The following is a 22,537-nucleotide window of genomic DNA, read 5'->3' on the forward strand; positions in this document are numbered from 1 at the left end:
AAAGACATGCACATAGACTCCAAGATAAATATGACCCGAGTACTGCAATCCATGCAAGATTAAAGGTTTAATAATAACACAGGACTGAAAACGTTTTCTGCCACAGACACAAAATGTGCACATAAATACTTGTGGTGTATAGGAAAATGTAAATCAAGAAATCTCCAATGCATGAATAATTTGAATTTACAGAAGGAGAAACGCAAACTCTTGCATGGCCCATTTACTAAAAAATGAAAACCTATTTGTATGGAGAAAAGTGAACTGTTTTTTTAATCCAGATTCTAACTAATGTTATATAAGATGGTCAAATGTTTCAGAAAGATGTATTAATGTTCTATCAAAAATACAAATCACCAGAGTGAAGTATTAACAGAGAACGTCACAGGTACTGCATGCTGTGTGCTTTGGTGAAAAGGCAGAATTGAATCATGGAACTCGGCAGCGCCCGTGCAGCCAAGCAGTTAAGACATGCTAAAAGCAATCTGCAAACATAGCACAGAAGTTACAGCTTGCCTTTGAATACAGATTTGTTTGTAAACGGCCCAATTTCCCATAGCCAACAGGAGGTCCTAAAAGTATCCTTGCTTCAGCAGCTTTGGTTTTCCTCAGCCGATTGGCCACTATAAAGGGATTCTCACTAAAACAAATTGGTTGGGAGTCCACCAGATTTTCTTCCTCCTCCTCCTCCTCCACTTGTGGAGGATTTTTCTCTTTTGGCACTGGGGAAACTACAACATTCTTTGATGCAGAAAATTGATTTTCATCTTGATAGTCAACTGACAAAGCAATTTGGCAAGGAACACTTGCAGGTAAGGAATTGGGGTTGAGGACCTGAGGCTCAGAGTACAATAAGCTTCTGTCTTCTGTAGGAGCCCCATGTGTAATCTCAAGAGAGTTGCTGTAGGACTGCTCAGCTACCTCCATTGCAAAAGGTGGCGTAGCACACTTACAGAGCTGAGGAAGAGTAATAAACTGAGTTAGAAGAAAGGTACAAAAAAAAAAAAATGGGAAAAATAAACAAAAAGGAAAATGAGGAGGCTATAAAAATATTACACCAATTACCAGTGCACTGCCAACTAAAATCAAAACATAAGTGCACATCATTCATAAATGTATTACCCAAACAACTCCAGTATCTTGAAGGAAGTAAATACCAAAAAAAAAACACTCTCAGAACAGAACAAGAAATCTTACATAATAAAAACACCTAGTCATTACTCTAAAACCAAAAAGGCAATAATGACTGAATTTAAATGAACCATGCATTACACATTTTAAAAAGTACTTCCACCTGAAGAAACCACACTCAAAACAAGATGCTATAAAAATTCTATGAAACAGTGACCTGAAGAAGAACTCAGACAGCTGTCTTAAGCATGCAAAGTATTGTCGACTCAGACGGAGTAAATGGTAAGCTAATAAACGCTCTCCAGAGCAGAGCCAAGATGTACAAGGTAAAACAAAAATCTGAAAGCTACCAAATTCACATTTAAAAACTGGACTGTCAATATTGTCCAGCTTGTTGCACACTGCCTGAAACTATAGAAGATTGGAATTGTTCCCAAACAAAAAGCTAAGTAAATGTGATTAAGCAGTAAGAAAGAATTAAAAAGTCATTAAGATTAGTTAAACTAAGAAAGGTAAATATATCACATTTACACAAATTTTTTTATGGTAAACAACACTTCTCATCCAGAAAAAGTTAACGACAAATTAAAAATGAATTAATGTACTCACAGGCACAAAGAGACTAGCTTGATGCTTACCAAAAGAAGCCAGAGTGCTATTCTGATGACTCCTCTTGTCAAGCACAGCAAACCCCACACCTCCCGCCCCCCCCTCAAGAACAGTCAAGAGTCAAAAATAAACCGTGACAAGTGGCTGCTATGGCATCAGCTGTGCACATGGACCCATTACTAAATTCCTGAAATCCCACAGACAAAGTGCAATGAATTTAGCTCAGGCAAAATGTGAACACCATCCCAATGAGTAATGCTGGATAGACTTACATTGTAGGATAAAAGTTTGGGGGCTGTTCATTATTTAAAGAATGGTCTTACCTCAAAATTTACATATCAATAATTATGCGGAAAATACATATAGTAAGCACTAGCTTAACTAAGAAATGCATAATGACACAGTAGTTAACGTTGCTTCATCACAATACTTGAAACCCTGGTTTGGTTATTGACTGGGAGCCTTCTATGCGGAGTTTACATGTTTTTCCTATTTTTGCATAATTTCATCAGTGGGCTTTGTACTTCTAAAAACTATTATAGCTTCACATGGATACTATTATTAAAAAGGCGTGTTAACCAAGTTTATTGAAATGCCAAAATATTAGCAAACGTTTACTCCTGCACCACAGAAAGTATTCTGAACCAGATGCATCATGGTGTGGTTTGATAACCTGACCGGGTTCGCAAACTCTTCCAAAGGACTGTCCATACAGCTTCTAAAATCACTGGGGATTCCATCCAACCCATCCAGGTTTCACTTCTGTCATCTGGTAAACACTACCAGAGCCTCACTACATGCTCCACCAGCTCCAGGGACAACTTCTTCCACCAGGCCAAAAGGCAACTGAATTCTTACAATTTAAATCTTACCTGCCCAGTACTATACCCACATACTGATTTTTGTGTATTTCTACTGTATGTTACATATTTCTCTCTCTACTGTTTAATACAATCTATGTGTCTATGCAGTTTTGTTTTCCACTATGTACATTAGGCCAGTCTTCTCATTTTTATTTACATATCATCACCTTACTATCTTATTGCCTATACAGTGCATCTGGAAAGTATTCACAGCGCATCATTTTTTCCACATTTTGTTATGTTACAGCCTTATTCCAAAATGGATTAAATTAATTTTTTTCCTCAGAATTCTACACATAACACACCATAATGACAACATGAAAAAAGTTTACTTGAGGTTTTTGCAAATTTATTAAAAATAAAAAAATTGAGAAAGCACATGTACATAAGTATTCACAGTCTTTGCTCAATACTTTGTTGATGCACCTTTGGCAGCAATTACAGCCTCAAATCTTTTTGAATATGATACCACAAGCTTGGCACACCTATCCTTGGTGCAGGTGCAGAAAAACAGATGGATGAAAAGAAAAGGTTTACCATTTTGGTTATTAGATCATATACAGTGGAACCTCAGTTCACGACCATAATTTGTTCCAAACCTCTGGTCGTAAACCGATTTGGTCGTGAACCGAAGTAATTTCCCCCCATAGGATTGTATGTAAATACAATGAATCTGTTCCAGACCGTACAAACTGTAATGTAAATATTTTTTTTTTTTTTACGATTTTTAAGCACAAATATAGTTAAATATACCATAGAATGCACAGCGTAATAGTAAACTAAATGTAAAAGCACTGAGAAAACCTTGAACAACAGTGAAAACTAACACTGCAAGTGTTCGAGCTATAACGCTACGAACTGCTAGCTAAAAACACTTTTTTTTAATGAGTTTTAAGCACAGGGAAAAAAACGAACATTTGAAAAATCCGTAATTTAATAAACCACCAAGAAAAGTAACATTGCAACAATGTACGTTACGAACCGATCGCTGTAAACAGAAGTGAAGTGAAGGTTAAAATCCAATAGAAAAAAGTCTTCATTAAATACAACAAGGTTAAAACAATGCTCGGATCTGTCTCTTTAAAAACAAGCCTGGTGCATTCTTTAACTGCCTTCGCGGCCTTATGCGTCCGGTCATCTCTCTCTCTCTCTCGTGTGTGTTTTTGTGTGACTCCCTCTCTCGTGTGTGTGTGTGTGTGTGTGTGTGTGTGTGTCTCTCTCTCTCTCTCTGCACAGGGAGAGACTGAACACGTGCGGAAATCATCGGCGCGCACAAACAGAAATGGAAGCTGGCTTTTTCGTATACCGAGTCTGTGGACGTGAACAGATGCAACAGTTTAGCGAATTTTTTGGTCGTAAACCAATTTGTACGTGTTCCAAGACGTTCATGAGCCGAGGTTCCACTGTATAGACATTATATCCTGACTTCAGTATTTTCCTTGGTTACCTTGTAGCCTAGAAATTAATGTCATAACATGTACTTCCATTATATTAACAGATTAACAAACCCCTGAGACAAATCCATGACGAAAGCACAATATAAATTGATCATTAAATACAAGTGTATGTAACAGCTAAAAATTATTTTTGTTCACTTGCTTTTTGGGTGTCTTCTGTGGATAAATCAGCAAATGGGCAGCATGTTAGGATGTTACAATTTGTACATCATGAAAATGATAAGTCAATTGCTACAGGTTACATGTGTTTAGTTAATGCTTGCAACCAAACATTAGAAGCTCAGCTAATTTAAATCAGAAATATCATCTGCATAAGTGGACTGCCAACAAGTATCTGTAATGTGCTTATATTCTCCTTTGAGCTATACATTCCAAACTCTTAATATGCCCACAAGAGTAAAATGTTTCAATTCAATTAAGGAATTTCCAATGACCTTAAACAAATTTAAATTAACAGGAATTCTATTTATGCATGCTGACAGATAATATAATATTTAAAGACTATGTTTGCTGCTAAAGTATAATGCCAATGCTGTCTGGAAAGTCTCAAAATCTAACTTGTGGAACTTGAAGTACAGAATATGCCACCATGAATAATGCCTTGTTCTGTCATTAATGTGATATGTATTGTATACCATTGGTTATAACATGTACCCCGTTTTAGGAGCAAAACGATATTTAACTGTTCTTGAAGCCGCTGTTAAAGAAACTATTGAATAGAACAGACAGAAACGTTTCATTTATTTTTTGTACAAGTAGAGAATAATTCTGACCAGGAATTAATAGATTTGCTTTGGGTTATTGCTATTATTTCTATTATCAGTAATCACATCAGACAGTTATGGACATCTCTGGTGTAAAAATATCAAAATTGGGGATCCCCTTATATTTAAAACTATAATAAAAATGTAAACATCACTACTGCTTTTATTTTCAAAAATGAACTAAAGTAGAATGTGTATAACATTTCTTAACTAATCATGCTTTATTTGTTAAAATTAAAAAAAAAACAAAAATCAGTTATTTCATATTTTTGTATAACCAGAATTAAAACGTATGATGTATACAATAAGCAGCTTGCCAATGTAAAGATCACAAAGAGCAAACAAAAATCACAGCTGCTTTGTGTTCTGGGCACATCTAAATTTATCACATTCAAATACCACAGAGGTTAACACTATAAGCAGCAAGCACCGATTGGCTCCTCCAAAAACCACAAAAACTCCATGTCAACATTACGCAATAATTACATACAAATTATCACTTGTCCATGACTTTTAGTATATACCAGAAAAGGTGGTAATCAAAAAATTTAAACCACAGAAAGATTATAGGTTATATACAGCACACTGATAAAGATTAAAACAACTGAACAGGCCAAAGAAGGTATTTTGTATTGCTTACATAGTATTGCATTTTTTTTATTTTTTTTGAGATTCTCAAATCTTAACTTTCTTGAACACATTATACACATCTTAAGCATTTTATACTGATAATTTTAGCTGTGTTTGCATAAAATACAAAAAAACGCCTGCATTTGTCAATGAAATGTCCTTCTGTTGGTCTGTTTGTATAAAATAACCTTTCTACCGATGGAGTGATTTAGCTGCAATTTAGCATTTGGGATTTCTGTTTTTATTGAGATATCGCTAAGGCAGAGTGCTATACAATTTTCTGAAATTAAAAAAAACTTGCATTTAAAAGTGTTTGGGAATTTTTGGAATAAACAAAAATATTATATCTCTGTTTTAATAAAAATGGAATTTCAAAATAGTCAAGTTTGCAAATGAATCTGAATATTATGCAACTCATACACTTTTTTTAACTTGAAAGTTCTGTGGATGTGTGATTTATTTCATCACAAGGTAAACTGTAATTCCACTTTCTGAATATACATTATATTACTGCATAAACTAATAAGCTCCATTTTTAATGGTCACCCTTCCCTATGCTATAAAAATGCTGCTTCAGAAGTTACTGGAAGACTGCTACCATCAGAAATATTAATAGCAGCTGCATGTACAATGGCTGCCTTGGCTGACTCCTGGTTTTAATTTTTATTTATGCCTTAACTGATTTGGTCATTGGTGCATTTTAATCACCAAGTTAATCAAATTAAAGATTACAATATACAAATTATTAATTAATTAAAAATAGTAAGATATAACAGCTTTGACATTTTGCTCTTTTGCTACTTTGTTGTTGTACACCAAAAAAAAGCTGTTGTATAAAATACTGCCTGACTTTTGAGGTGCTGGGGGTGGCGGGGATACACATTTGTATAAAGTTCATGAGTGAGTGTCCAACTATTATTAAGCTTTTCTTGAGTGAGATTTAATGTATGCTGAAAACTATAATAAAAATCAGAAAAACAACACTGTTATATGAATAATGTGCTTAAATTTGTATAGTAGATAAAAACAAGAAAAATGACAATAGTGGATTATTTGCCAACTTGAGCAACATTTAATTTTGTACTATAAAAATGACCCAAGGAATATCCACAAAAACAAAAGTTTCTGTGGAATTTAGCAAAATATAGAAGCTTTTTATTCATATATACAGTATTCAAACATACCAGATATATTGATTACTTTGTCTACAACAAACAGAAAACAGAAATGTGTAAATTTATATTTCTAGATAACTGGTACTTTTTAATGTAAACTTGCATAAGTTAAAGTAAACTTGATGAAAGTTTGATTTTAACGGTTTATTTGAATATATACATAGCTTTTAGATGAACACAGGGTTTTAGGAATTAAGTTTATAAAGGTGAAACTAATTGGTTTGTATACAAACTCTGAAATAATTAAGAAGGAATTTATAATTTTATGCATACTGCTGTGTCTAAACAAAGATAAGATGCTTGTTTTGGTGTATTACAAGCTTTTATACTCAGACAACATGGTGGTGCAGTGGAGCTCTGCTGCCTCACAAGGAGATGACCAGGATTGCTTTACCGGGTCCTCTCTGCAATGAATTTGCATGTTCTCCTTGTGACTGTGTGGGTTTCCACCAGGTACTCCAATTTCCTCCAACAAGCCAAAGAAATGCAGCTTAGGTGGATGGGTGATGCTAAATTATCCCTAATGTGTGTGTGTGTGTGTTCACAATGTGATTGGCTGGCACACTGTCCAGGATTTGTTCCTTCCTTGTGCCCTATGCTTGCTGGGATAGGCTCCAGCCCTCTGTGACGATGCTCAGGATTATGTGGGCTTAGAAAATGATATGGTATGGTACGTACAGTAATTATCACAATTTCCCCATTTTTCACAAAAGAAATTCTAAAACATTACATTTAGAAAACATTTAATATTAATTGTTTTCTAAAGATCCTAAAGGTTAAATCTTATTTCCACATTGAATTAATGGATCAATTAGTGTTCACAGATCACACATAAACTAAAAAAGTACAGTATATGCATTACCAGTAATGATGCTTTTGAGAATAACACATAATTGAACAATCTTATGTACAATCAAGTCATATTGTGCATTACTCTGAACATGAAGTACAAAGTGAGCATCTGCTCCTTGTAAGTGTACTGCTTACATTTAATGCACATGATGTTGATCTTATTGTCAGTTCAGTGGGGGCAGATCTGGCATGCTATTTGCTTGCAAAGTGGGTCTATACAGAGTGGGAATTCTCCAAATGAATGTTCCTCACAACAGATAAACCCCATTGATGTTTATGGAAGGTATCATCACTATGGCTCCATCCAGCTGCTAGGAAGATCATCCTTTAATTGTGCTACATTGTCATCAGAGTACAGTGTAGCATAATCAGGATCAAACTCGATACCATCTTCTTTTTCTAAAGTATCCTCCACTAATCATAACATTTTTGTATACAAGTCTGTAGATATAATTCTAAAAAACCTTTTTGTATAATATTGCCAAACATTTTCATACAAACTAGGAAAAATCAAGAAGTATCAAGTTAAAAAAAAACAGGTTAAGAGTTTTTAGATATGTCAAGCACTGAATGCAGTCAAGTTGACCCCAAACATAATATGGGTTAAAACACTTCAACTACTTTATTAAAACCTTCAAAATTCTTTCAGTCTCACAGACAGCAGCACTCTTATTTAAATGCAATTCAGACATTCAGCTAACCCATCCTACATTCTTTCACACAAAAATACAAACACTACTATTTTTATTTAAAAGTAGCAGATCCATCCTCTTTATTTTTTCTTGCTCTCTCTTTATATTAACATTTACACATGCACACACGCTTAACACACACATTTAAACACCGTGTTTCTGAGACGAAACTGAGGATGACTCTCTCAAGTGCTTGCGTAGGGTTCAGATGAGCTCTACATTTAAAGACAGGGATGTCACAATGAAATAACAATAATCTCCCTCCCAATATGCATACAAACTGTGAAACACAAGTCTTAGAAAAGGTATTCCATAAATATCTAGAAAATGTACCGTATACTTACTATTGTATATCTACTATAAAGAGCCCAGGCCAATGGCATAACATTTAACAATTACTATAAGAAACACTCTGTAGCCTCCTGATTTAAGAACAAGTTATTTTGCCATTTTCTTCAGGCAATAGCACACATACCCTTCTTGACTAAATACTTTACCAGAGTTGTTTACAAATTTAATATATGACAATGTCCTTATTAACAGTGCTGCTAACTGATGTTTGATATGCAGATGAACACAAGCAAGCATATAAATACTAATAACCTACCCTGTTGACTTTTTGTAAGCTGGTAGAAGGAAGAGCTGCCAAAGTTTTATAATCCATCTTGAGAGGGCCAACATTATAACCCTGTGAAATCAAATAAAGTTTTAATTAGATTAAGGATTTGGTGAGCATTTTCATCCTAACTCTTTCATAAAAGAAACAAAATTTGAAACCTCACATTAAATAAAAAAGTATGATGAATTAATACATTACATATATTTAAATAATCTTTCCTAATATACAGTAGTCTAAGAAAATGGTTGTATTTAAAAGAATACAGCATAAGGATGTAAACAAATGATTGCATGTTTTCCTGCATTTTATAACATCTATAGATCCTCTGCCTAACTCCACAAATTTAACAGGTATAGCAGTACTTATGTACTAACCTGAAAAAGAAAAGAGTGCGCAGAATAGGTTTAGCAAAGTCTTTAGTAAAGAAAAACAGGATAGATGAATTGTTAAATGTTTACTTAAGAGACAATAAGGCAATCAGATCAGTATGACTCAAGTATGATATAAAAAGCATGTTTAACCGGTGTTATTGGTTAAAGTATATGAAATAAAAATGCATACACATATGACTTATTACACTGCAGTATTAATAAAGCATTCATATTATGGGCTCAGGTCGTTCACTAACTGGTAAAATCCAGAATGATCTTCTTATATAATACGCTACTGTGGCTGATCATTTGTCTGTCCAGGATTTTAAATCACCTGTAGCTCGCAAACCATTTGACCTATTGACTTGAAATTTGGTACACAAATACTACGTGACGTCTACTATCTGCTTTCGGGGTGATGATTTTTATTACTCTTTTAATTTTTATTTTATTGTAGAATCAACTCTCTGCAGCACGCAGCAGGGCGACCGTGCACTGCATGCGTATGGGCGCCATTCTCATTCCCTACCACCTTCGCTAATCATTCTTGAGGCAGATTGAACACTTAAGTGGCAGCTTAAGTGAAAAATGAATGAAAACGTACTAAGTAATTGCAACACAAAAACTAACTTAATCAGTTTTAACGCGAAAAGATGCAGACGAAAGAAGAGAAGCAGTGGGCCGCTAGGGTGGAGAAAAGAAGAGCTGCTCATAAAGCAGCAAGCACATCAGAGTATGAAAACTAGGAATACTCAAGTCAAGTGTATTCACTGCACGTTATCGTGCAGTACACCGTTACTGGTATCTAACAAAAAGCTAACAAAACAAATGGATTTCAGTTAACTGTGTTAATAATTCTATTCCTGTGTAACTTCTGACACCTGTATCTACAATAAGATTCCATTGGTTATCTAATGAGGCTATTAAGAATCAACAAATATACCACTTGCTTCTTTTCAGTCCTGATCCCACAAATGTAGTTTAAATATTGTATTTCTTTATCATAGAAGGAATTTAACATATATTTTATATTTTGGAGATAACTTTTTTTCAGCAAAAATTAGACACCTTGAACCTTGTAGAGTACATTGTGTTTGTAAGGAAATATGGCAATACCTTAGATACTCATTACCCATTATATGCTTGCAAAACTTCACTTTTTAACAATTTTACATGTACTGTAATATTTGTATTTATAGAACATTGTGCAAACCACAAAATGAATCATTATTTAAATACAAAATTCTTCACAAATATTAAAATCCAGTTTTAGGATTTTATAGCATTACATCCTGACCTCTCAAGGTTTTTGGAAAAACACTTTAAAGAGCATCTCATTAATAAAAGAGGTATTGCATATTACTTGAGTCTATCAGTTTCTTTGCAATAAAGGAAAGCATACAAAAAAACATATATAATAGATCAAGAAGAGTAATGCAAAACGTTTCTGCTTCATATGATATTCCTGCATTACTGTATACCTCTGACTAGCCCATTCCAAAACTCATTTCTTTCCATGATTCTAATATAGATTTACTTGAACATTCTTGAGTTAAGGATTGTACGGCATGGCATTCCCTGAAAGAATTCTATGATACAGAAAAGAAATTAAGGTAATGTGTCTTAAGGTTAAATCAGTAAGGTCACAATGTAGCAAAGCATTCCCAATCCAAGATATTACCACAGATATGAGATTTTTCTGTGCAATTTAATGTTTTCAATAACAATTAAGTACATGCCAGCCTAACATATCCACTTTTGACTCCTTTCTCCATGGAACATTGTATCAGAGCTTCTGAGCATCATGCAGATACACTGTGCCATCTGTATTATAATAAGATAATTTTTAATGCTTTTCAGTTTTTCTTATTTAATAGGACCAATTGAGTCTAAGCTGAAGCTACATACTTGTAGTAATGGCATGGTAAATTGTATTAATCCTCAAGGTGAAATTCTCTTTTTCATATATGCCAACTTACTCTGGGTTTTAGGGGCAGAGGGCAGTGTCAAGTATTTGTACAGCCCAGGATTATGAGTTTTTTCGTAGGCTTCAGGGATTCTAGTGTTAATCTGTTATCATTTGTGCATCTACTCCAGCCGTTGGTCTGTTCTTGTTGATGATTTCTGTAATGATGTTCTTGTCACCCTTAACCAATATATACACAGTATGCGCTGTATCAGTTTCAAAACTTTCTGCTTTATTTTCACCTTATTGCTTTTCCCAGCTCTCTGTAAGCATTGCAACCATAATTTCTCCTTTACCATTATTATTTTGTTGTTCTTCTAATTCTCACTGTTCTATTGCCTATAATCCAATACAATTTTCATATCCTGAAACCTGGCTACATTTAACTCTCAATTCTTAATTGGAACTGCGTGTGGCCTAAAGTGTTTTGCAAAGAAAAAAAGCAACCTTTCCACTTCTTCATCTGGCAATTTGGCAAAACATACACTGTATTTATACAGTATATTCCTTCTTTACACCCTTGTTGAATATTCAGATGGGAATTTGCTATTTCTGGTAATGACCTTGACTACTCCTTCACTTAAATTGCTTCCTGATATTGCCAACCTTGTAAGATTAATCAGACATATTTCCTTTCTGTTTTCCACTTCTTTCGTGTCCTACACTCTTTCCTCCTTTTCTCATAAAACTGATTCGGAGCTAAGCGGTTCTTAGTTCCTTGTGCTCTATTTTAAAACCTGTTTTCTACTGCTTGATAAAAAACAGCCTGTGGGTTTCATTGATCCCATTTATTTCACAGATATTTTGTCAGGCTGAGTATTTTTGGAAAGACAAGACTTCTGTTTTCCTACATTCTCGATTTAAGCTATATGGCTCTGTTTATAGTTTAGTAAGTTCCATAAAGCTGCAGAAGTGACTGTATTTAAACACCTTTTTTAGATTAAAAACTCATTGTATAAAGGTTTTCAGGAATTTCCTTTTTTTTTAGTACAAATCATCTCTTGAACCAATGTGCTGAGAAATTCACTTTGACTGTGAATAACAAAGTTAGACAGATATATAATTATTTGAGCTTGACCGAGATGGCACTTGATAGTAAAAACCACAGTATTCCAATAACTGTAGCGAGTTATTCCTTTAACACTAAAATTACCAGAGCCAATGAAAAAAATTACGGCCCACTTTAAATCCCTTCACACCTCTCTGTCGGCATCTTTTGCCTTCTAAATGTTTCAATAAGCCCAAGCAGCAAGCAGCCTGCAAAACCATCCCTCCTTCACCCTGCATCCCCCTCTGAACAGGCAAGAAGTTCTCCCAGTCCCTGCCTTGATTGATTATCTGAGAGTAGCTACCCAGAATTGTAAAGGGAAATAAATTGGTGTGTTTTGTGTCTACAACAATCTATGTAAACAAATCGTTAAAACAGAAACTTTTTCATGTTTTAGTAATAAATAACAAAATGTAGACATGAACTGTATAATGCGTTAAGGCTGATGGTCAAATATCAAATAAACCAAAAGGTTCAATTACAATACGACAACTTCCATGGTGCTGTGGTTAGAACTGCCAATTTATAATCCAGAGGTTGTGAGTTCAAAACCAGTTCCCCGGCAAATTTACCGATTTGAGTAGTGAGCTGCTCTTATTGTTATGTTGTGTCTGTAACAGCCGGTATAAATTTATAGTACTCGTAAAAGTTAACTTTTTTTTTTTTTTTCATTTTTATTCGCTCAGTCACGATCACGATACAACAACCACCACCCCCCACCCCAGATCTGACGTGGTTACTTTTTATCTGAAACTGGGAATAACTGTAGGTGTGAGTGGGGTTTTGAGACAATGGAACTGGAAATTCTCTGATCTGGAGGGATAAAAGCTGACGCACAAACGCTGGTGAATCTGCCTTCTTCGTATCTCACCGTCACTTGAATTTTTTTTTTATTCAGTTTTATTGAGTGTTCCTGCTCACGCTGAATTAGTATGCACCTTATGGTCCATGATGTCAAAGCTACACTGACAAAAAAAAACCATAGACATAGGTAGATATATGATATTTGAAATAACTCATTTCATGACCTGTATAGTACATTACGGAAAACATTGTGGCAAGAAGGTGTGCGGATGAATATGAATAATATGAATGATGCTGCATCAGTGCCACAATGTTTTCCGAATGTATTATACAGTTCATGTCTACATTTTGCTATTTATTACTAAAACATTAAAAAGTTTGTTTTAACGATGTGTTTACAAAGATTGTTGCAGACACAAAACATACATCAAATTATTTCCCCTTACAATTCTGGGTAGCTCACTCCTAGATAATCAATCAAGGCAGGAACTGGGAGAACTTCTTGCCCGTTCTGAGGCGGTGGGGGGATGGTGTAGCAGGCTGCTTGAGCTTGGGTTTAATGAAGCATTTGGAAGACAAAAGATGCTGACGGAGAGGTGTGAAGGGATTTAAGGTGGGTCAGAATTACAAATTTTTTGTTGGCTCTGGTAATTCTAGTGTCAACTAAGCTTATTTTACAAGGAGTACTACAAAAGAAAACAACCCACAATAGGGAAAAAGCAGAAGCTAGAAAATATATTTTTCAGCATTTTCAAAGCAGTAAGATTGTATCTCTGGATTTAAGATTAACTTTACAACCATTAAACCAAATTGCTTCCTCCCATTTCAACAAAGAAGAATAATTGCGCTTAAAAATTTTGTTACCATTAGAAAAAAATAGTGGAATCTGTGCGAAACAGTACATCAATTCTGTTAGAAAAATGATGTGCCTACCTTTGGGTGCTCCTTAGAGGAAGCAAATACTGTATTTTTGTGAACCATATTTTAATTTTGTTTAATTTTAAGGATGAATTATTGAGTTATAGCTCATTGTAAATACAACACTGAATTGTTTCGCAAAGTTCAGTTCTAGAATTATAAAGATAAACAACAAAAAGATACAAAATCTAAAACCAGCCAATGCCATTTTTGAAGGACACAACCTATTGTAATATACAGGAGTGGGCAAAAGTAGGTTTACAGTTGTCTGTATTGAAAAAGACATGCAGGTTATAATTAAAACAATAGCTTTATTAACTCGAAAGAATGTCACAATGGCACTGTAAACTTAATATACTTGTCATTTGTAAGAAATAAATAATAGTACACACCAATAAATAAATAAATAAATAAATAATAATACAAGAACAAACTCTGTATTTCACATACTCAAACATAATTGAGATGTTCTGATAGAATTGATAAGTTGTACATTCAAGAAGGTTTTTGAAATGTTTGCTAGATATGGGCATTAGACATCACCTACAGTAAGTGGATAATGTTATTCAAATATCTCACGTATGTGGAGGCAATGTGGCAAAATTTGTGTTAGTCAGTCCAAAGTGAGTTATTAAAAAAAAAAAAAAAACCCCAGAATGTTATATTTGGCACCAAAACCTTGGGCAGTGTTATACTGCAGATTCAAATCTAAGTGAGGATTTTAGCTTAGTAAGGCAGGGTTAGCATAAAGTGGTCAAGTCTAGACTAACAGCCAACATTCCACTGGAATGTATATTTGATTTTGCAAAGTTACTATACTCTAAGCATGACCAGGAGACAAAAAACGAGGAAGCTTTAATAATCACTTGACTCAGTAGTGCCCCAAAAGGACAAAACAGGAGTTCCTCACCTCAGCCTCCTCCTCTAGAAGTCTGTTGGCCTCCTCGCGCTCCTTGCGCATTCTCTCCTTCAGGAAAACAGCACCAAGGGGAAGGAAGAAGGAAAAGCACCAAAACACAAAAGGATAGGTTGCCGGAGATAGGAAAGAAGGAAAGGGAAAACCCAGGCTGTTACAAAAGCTATACAAGGGATGTGCTAGAGAACAGTCAGGTCTTTTAAATATAATGGTTAAAAAGCAAAAATAAGATATGAGGCAGATTTTGTGGAATTCCATAATGCATGCTTGTATCAGGAGGTATCTACATATGAAACACATGTATATGGAGGATGATACAGATGATTTCTCGAGACTAATGTTGAAAGAAAAGAATAAATGAACAATAAAAGTACTGATACCAGAGAATATGTCATGAAACGTAACTCATCAGGAAGTGGTTTTCAGAGTTGTAGCTTAACCTGATTGTATACCCACACCAAACTAGTTCAAAACGTGAGATTTTCATGGAAGATTACAAAAATGCATTTAAAAACAGCTGTTATATTTTTAACTACTTACAAAAAAATTTTAAAAGTCACAGTGCCCAGCAGGATACATGCATATACCCCCAGTCAATGCAAATGTACAGCATATGCCCTGTATGTTACCTATAAACTTTCTAAAAGTAAGGAAAGAGGTAAGAAAACATGAACAATTACTATGTTATTCACTTAATTAATTTCAATCAGCTTTTTTCAGTGGCATAATCACATGAACCTAAAATTCAGCTTTAAAAACTCAAGGTACAAATCAGCAGAGTATCCATGGTTGTAAGTCCACACACTAATGCACAGGGCCACACTTACAGCAGTGGCAAGTTACTGTTGTAATACGAACAAGTTACTACAGCCCAGATTAAATGCAACAGGCTTGTGTAATGTTAAACCGTTATCTGTGCCAAGATAAATTACATTTCTACATAACTAGAAATAGCTAACCAAAATACAGTTTCCTTTCTCCTATTAATTTGCTACTGCATAGCAAAGAAAGCAATAATGGTCATCGAAACTTCTGCCTTTAATAATTTAATTTTCTTCTAGGTGTACATTAGGGCAAAGGGAGAGGCCTTACGTGAAGTTTGCATATGTTAACAGAAAAACCTGTAAATCTCTAAAAGCACTTAGAACAGCTAATTATCTGCCTGGTATCCTGTCGTTCAACTGAAGTAGGCAATAAACGTATTTCAATAATTCTGTGTTTACCAATATAGTATTACTCGGTTTCTTAACATTTTTATGTTAAACTGACCCTGATAAAATCCTAAAAACAATGAATCCCAAACTATAAGATAGTAAAGTAAAATAAATGCATTGGCATAAAGTCTTCTTAATTAATAGCTGCACCATAAACAAACACAACAAATTATTAATACATTAATGAATTTATTAATACATATAAGCATTCCCTAAAAGATTTTGATTTCTCATTCTAGATTGTTAACTGCCCTTAAAGTTTCCAAACAACAATCCATCCACCCACCATTATGTTTTGTATGTGTTTTCCATGAGAGAGGTTGTGTGCAACCCCATGTTCCTAAAGGAGGAAAAGAACTTTGTGACGTACAAATTTAGTGGTGTTATCAGCTACAGCACAACAGACAATTTCCTGGTTGTATACTCATGTGAGTTTGCCCTACCTTTGCTTTCCTTCCAAAATGCCAAAAATACAATACACAAGGTACAAATCTCACTGTTCATATGTTTTTGCTGTAACCCTGAATTGTTTTTTGCCTTCAAAAAAATGAATGAGCACATATTGAAATCCTCAAATCACAAATTGTTATTTGGATATCTATTCCAGATTTTAACTAAATTTTAATAGACAGTGATCAGGACCAACTGGGGCCATCAATTAATCAAACACTTCAGTTTTTAATGCCTGGAAAACATCCGGAATTAAATCACTTAGAGATCTATACATAGACAACGTTTTTGCATCCTACGAACAATTACAGTCCAAATTTAACTTTCCAGCAACACATTTCTTTCACTACCTTCCAGGGCTGTGGAGTCGGAAAAAAGTTAACCGACTCCGACTCCTACTCAATTTAAATGGGAATTAAAAAAGTAAGTTGAAATGTCCCAATTCACAAACAGTCATAATGAACTACTTCTCTGCTGTAAGAATAAAGCCCAATGCATGCAGTGCATAATGTTACCACAAAACGAACATGTCAAGTAACCATGAAGCATGCTTTTCATTGATTGTATGCGTCACTATATGGGATGTAATGCACAGGTAAGGTGCGGCACCGCTTTCCATTGTGTCGTGTTCCACTGTTACAGAGAATTGTGAACCTAGCCTAAAGCCCCCCAAACATTTACAGATGCACTGCCGATTTTTCGGCCGTTCAACGAGTCATCACGCGTCAAACGCCTGAAAAATCATCTGGTGTGTTCTCAGCTCCGTCGGCTCCCCTTCGCTATGCGCTAGTGAAGGGGGCCGAAGGAGCCGAGAACACAGATCTCCCTACCTGTCTCCAGCAGAGGCTCGTTCTGCTGATCAGCTGGCCAGTGAGTGACACAATGCACTAAACTTCCGGCTGGCTGACAGAGGAGACAGCCACTGCAGCAGACAGAGGCATCACATTACTTTGGATGGGGGCGGTGGTCGAGATTTTCGGCAAGCTGGATCTGCCCGTCCATGTGGACACCCGCAATCAGCGGCCGCCAATCAATTGCCACATCGGTCGGTGGCAAAATCGGCCACGGATCGCTGCGTATTTGGGGGCCTTAACTCTCGCTGATAATTAGGTAAATGTTTTTTGCAGGACTAGAGACACTTGTATAAGTGAAGGGAATAAACTTAAACTTTAAACCTGACTATGGGATTCAGACATGATTCATGATTTCCCTTGAAGTGCCCCTCCCCCCTGCCTCCTCCTTCAGCCTTCCACTGCCCTATCTTCACAAGATAAGAACACTAAGGAAAAAGCAGCAGCTTCTGCCTCTCTCTGCTATAAGAGCTTAGAAGAACTTGGTGGAACAGCTTCTTGCATTTGCATTCAACTGTAAGTGTTCATATTTACAGTGGTGTGAAAAACTATTTGCCCCCTTCCTGATTTCTTATTCTTTTGCATGTTTGTCACACAAAATGTTTTTGATCATCAAACACATTTAACCATTAGTCAAATATAACACAAGTAAACACAAAATGCAGTTTTTAAATGATAGTTTTTATTATTTAGGGAGAAAAAAAATCCAAACCTACATGGCCCTGTGTGAAAAGTAATTGCCCCTTGTTAAAAAATAACCTAACTGTGGTGTATCACACCTGAGTTCAATTTCCGTAGCCATCCCCAGGCCTGATTACTGCCACACCTGTTTCAATCAAGAAATCACTTCAATAGGAGCTGCCTGACACAGAGAAGTAGACCAAAAGTACCTCAAAAGCTAGACATCATGCCAAGATCCAAAGAAATTCAGGAACAAATGAGAACAGAAGTAATTGAGATCTATCAGTCTGGTAAAGGTTATAAAGCCATTTCTAAAGCTTTGGGACTCCAGCGAACCACAGTGAGAGCCATTATCCACAAATGGCAAAAACATGGAACAGTTGTGAACCTTCCCAGGAATGGCCGGCCAACCAAAACTACCCCAAGAGCGCAAAGACGACTCATCCGAGAGGTCACAAAAGACCCCAGGACAACATCTAAAGAACTGCAGGCCTCACTTGCCTCCATTAAGGTCAGTGTTCACGACTCCACCATAAGAAAGAGACTGGGCAAAAACGGCCTGCATGGCAGATTTCCAAGACGCAAACCACTGTTAAGCAAAAAGAACATTAGGGCTCGTCTCAATTTTGCTAAGAAACATCTCAATGATTGCCAAGACTTTTGGGAAAATACCTTGTGGACTGATGAGACAAAAGTTGAACTTTTGGAAGGCAAATGTCCTGTTACATCTGGCGTAAAAGGAACACAGCATTTCAGAAAAAGAACATCATACCAACAGTAAAATATGGTGGTGGTAGTGTGATGGTCTGGGATTGTTTTGCTGCTTCAGGACCTGGAAGGCTTGCTGTGATAGATGGATCCATGAATTCTACTGTCTACCAAAAAATCCTGAAGGAGAATGTCCGGCCATCTGTTCGTCAACTCAAGCTGAAGCGATCTTGGGTGCTGCAACAGGACAATGACCCAAAACACACCAGCAAATCCACCTCTGAATGGCTGAAGAAAAACAAAATGAAGACTTTGGAGTGGCCTAGTCAAAGTCCTGACCTGAATCCAATTGAGATGCTATGGCATGACCTTAAAAAGGCGGTTCATGCTAGAAAACCCTCAAATAAAGCTGAATTACAACAATTCTGCAAAGATGAGTGGGCCAAAATTCCTCCAGAGCGCTGTAAAAGACTCATTGCAAGTTATCGCAAACGCTTGATTGCAGTTATTGCTGCTAAGGGTGGCCCAACCAGTTATTAGGTTCAGGGGCAATTACTTTTTCACACAGGGCCATGTAGGTTTGGATTTTTTTTTCTCCCTAAATAATAAAAACCATCATTTAAAAACTGCATTTTGTGTTTACTTGTGTTATATTTGACTAATGGCTAAATGTGTTTGATGATCAGAAACATTTTGTGTGACAAACATGAAAAAGAATAAGAAATCAGGAAGGGGGCAAATAGTTTTTCACACCACTGTATTTTAAAACTGCATGGCACCTTGTCTGTATGAGGGAAGGCTGTGTGCACATATGTCTGGATATAACTACATGGCTGCTATCTGTAGGTTTGTTAGTGTGCAGGAATTTATAAAAGTTAGTGCAGATTGTTTATATGCTTCTGATTACTAGTATGTGCATAGGACAAATCGTATCTAGGTTTATTGCTGGGCTAGATAGCTTATTTGTATGTATAAAGCCATGTTGTATGTATGTATGTTTGCTTAGAACAAGACTTTTTATATTTAAAATTGAAGTATATGACAGTTAGTATAAAATATTTTATATTTTAGTGAAGGAGGCATCCTATTAAGAATGGCAAAAAGACTGTCAACAACGACAAACAAAGTCTGCTGTTTATGAGCACTTTGCATTACCAAGTGATGGGAAACATTATGTGTGCCAATGTATTCAAAATGATGATGATGGTGAAAAACAATTTGATGCAAAAATTAGCAGTTTCAGTGGGCCTGATAAAAATGCACCTACAAGAGCATCAAATTTGAAAAGACACTTACAGCATTTTCATCCCAAAGTATTAGAAGCTGTGAATGAGAAAAATAGCAATGAAAACATTGCATCTAGTTCTGTGCCAAAAAACGTTCAGAAATCTACTGGAACCCAATCACAAATAAGAAAATTCTTCATATCTGACAAAGTTACCATAACAATGACACCAGAAAAATTCAAAACCCACATTATTGAAATGGTAGTAAAGAATAGTCTACCACTATCCTTCTTTTCTCAGCCAGCCTTTTTAGGCCTAAATGGAGAAATGGCTAAAAAACTTGGTGTTTCTCTGGAAAGAGAAAATATAAGGAAACTTATAATTGAGGAGGCCAAATGTAAAAAGGAAGAACTACGGAAAGTTCTGAAAGGACGTTTTCTCTTCATTAAAATGGATGCATGCACACGACACTGGGTCAATTATTTTGGTATTAATGTGAGATTTGTGGATGAAAATAACAAAACAATAACACAGACCTTGGGATTAAAGGACACCCAGGCACATCACTCAAGTGACTATCTTCAGAAGTTAGTGGAGGGTGTTCTAGAAGATTTTGAAATTAAAAAGGAACAGATTCTTTGTTTTGTGACAGATAATGCTTCTAATATGTTGAGCACAATTGAGAAAATGAACAAAGATGAAGAAAGTGGCACAGAGTTATTAGAGTTAGAGGAAGACTGCTCTGAAAGTATTGGAAAAAATGAAGAGAATACTGACATTGTGGATAACATTGTTGAAGAAGCATTGAAGCTTGCTACTATTCACCATATGAGATGTGCTGTTCATACTCTGCAGCTTGCTATAAGGGATGGACTAAAAGATCGCCATGCAGCTACATTGATTGGGAAATTAAGGCAAGTAGCTATTTCAGGCAGGGCACCAAAAACGGATGCAATTTTGAAGAGACGTGCAGGAAAAGGAGCCATTTTAGATCAGACAACACGCTGGGGAAGCACTTATTTGATGGCGAAGTGTTTGCTTGAACTTAAAGACTTCCTAGAAGAATTGGATAATGAGAATGTTGCTTTAACTGAAAGCCAGTGGACACAAATAAAAGAGCTGGAAAACCTTCTTTCGCACCCCTTTACCGTCACCAAGAGGTTGCAATATGACAATCTAACCCCCGGTAAATTCTTCTTGGAATGGAAGAGCCTGATGTATCGCCTGAATAAAAGTGGAGGGTTAATAGCTGATGGCATTGCATCTTCAATGATAATAAGAAAGAGTCTATTGCTGGACAATGAAATCTTTTTAGCAGCTATTTATGTCGACCCAATGAGCCGAATTTTGTTGAACTGTGACCAGACTGCTACAGCGAAAAAGGCACTCTACGATTTAGCAGTTCGCATGAGGGGATTACTACCTGAAATACCTCCACAGGAGGAAGTTCAAAGCACTAGTGGTAACTCAGGATCATCCTCTTCAAATGAAGAGTTAGACTTAGATTCCTTCTTGGACAAAATGGAAGGAAAAGGAAAGCAACGTCGCATAAGCAATAAAGAACCAGTCAATGTCCAAATAAAGAAATTCCGGCAGGAGTTTTTTTAAAGAACTAAAGGAAGTTGAAAAGTATGATCACTCATCAAAACTTAGTGTTGAAGAAGCCATCCTTGTGTATCCAGAGATCATTGGTGATGTGGCTAGAATTGTAACGGCAATGCCACCCACCCAAATCAGTTTTGAAAGATTACTTTCAACTCTGAAAATAATCAAATCAGATTTAAGAGCCTCTATGAAAGAGGATCTGGCTGAAGCAATTCTGTTTCTTAGAACTCTACACTGATTTTAGATTGCATTTAAAGGGAACCCGAGGTCAGAGGAATATGGAGGCTGCCATATTTATTTCCTTTCCTTTAACTATAACTGTATTCCAAGTTTAATATAGGTTTTCCAGATATTGTTTTTAGTTCATATAGTTAAGCTTTTTTTTTTGTTTTAAAAGTTAAAACTACCAAAGAACGTGGTTTGTATTTTTTAACCAATACATTTCCTGTTCCTGATTTTTATGCCTGCTATTACTATCCAGACACTTGTTTTAAAAAAAAATATATAAACAAAACCTTGTTTTCATTGTGTTTGTCTTTAATCTGGCATTATAGTAGAGTGTTGGCTTCCTAGCCAGTAGTTCTGTGGTGAAATGACATGTATGTTGCCTTCCTTTCCTTCAATGGATGGAGAAAATACATTAGCATAGTATATACATACAGAGGAGTCGGAGTCGGGGAGTCGGAGTCGGAAGATTTAGAAACTGAGGAGTCGGAGCATTTATCTACCGACTCCACAGCCCTGCTACCTTCAAATTCGAAACTGTGTTAAACAGAACCTGCCCACTTTTCCTCACCTCCCACCTACCTCTATACCGGAAAAAATATTGCTCAGTCTTGTGGACAGCATTTCTGTGATATGTAAAACTATTTTACAGTCCCTCCCTTTCAAAATCCAAGAGAACAGTGGGAAAAAGATCTCTTAATCAATATTTCAGAAAAGGAGTGGAAAGTAGCGATGCACAGAATTCACTCGTGCTCCATATGT

The 22,537-nt window shown here is 35.9% G+C and overlaps 1 protein-coding gene across 18 annotated transcripts in view; it reads right to left on the reverse strand.

Moving 5' to 3' along the window:
• scrib (scribble planar cell polarity protein) overlaps window positions 1-22,537 on the reverse strand; it is a 281,005-nt gene that overhangs the window by 74,232 nt on the left and 184,236 nt on the right. For 13 of the 18 annotated variants that reach the window (XM_039753714.1, XM_039753716.1, XM_039753712.1 and 10 more), the window contains 3 exons: window positions 14,810-14,866; window positions 8,781-8,861; window positions 517-957 (listed from right to left, as the gene is read on the reverse strand). In XM_039753714.1, coding sequence (XP_039609648.1) covers window positions 517-957; window positions 8,781-8,861; window positions 14,810-14,866 — 579 coding nt within the window. The remainder of the gene's footprint in view (window positions 1-516; window positions 958-8,780; window positions 8,862-14,809; window positions 14,867-22,537) is intronic. The other 5 variants (XM_039753726.1, XM_039753725.1, XM_039753729.1 and 2 more) reach the window with 3 other exon arrangements.

The sequence above is a fragment of the Polypterus senegalus genome, chromosome 5, assembly GCF_016835505.1.
Source record: "Polypterus senegalus isolate Bchr_013 chromosome 5, ASM1683550v1, whole genome shotgun sequence".
Taxonomy (NCBI): domain Eukaryota; kingdom Metazoa; phylum Chordata; class Cladistia; order Polypteriformes; family Polypteridae; genus Polypterus; species Polypterus senegalus.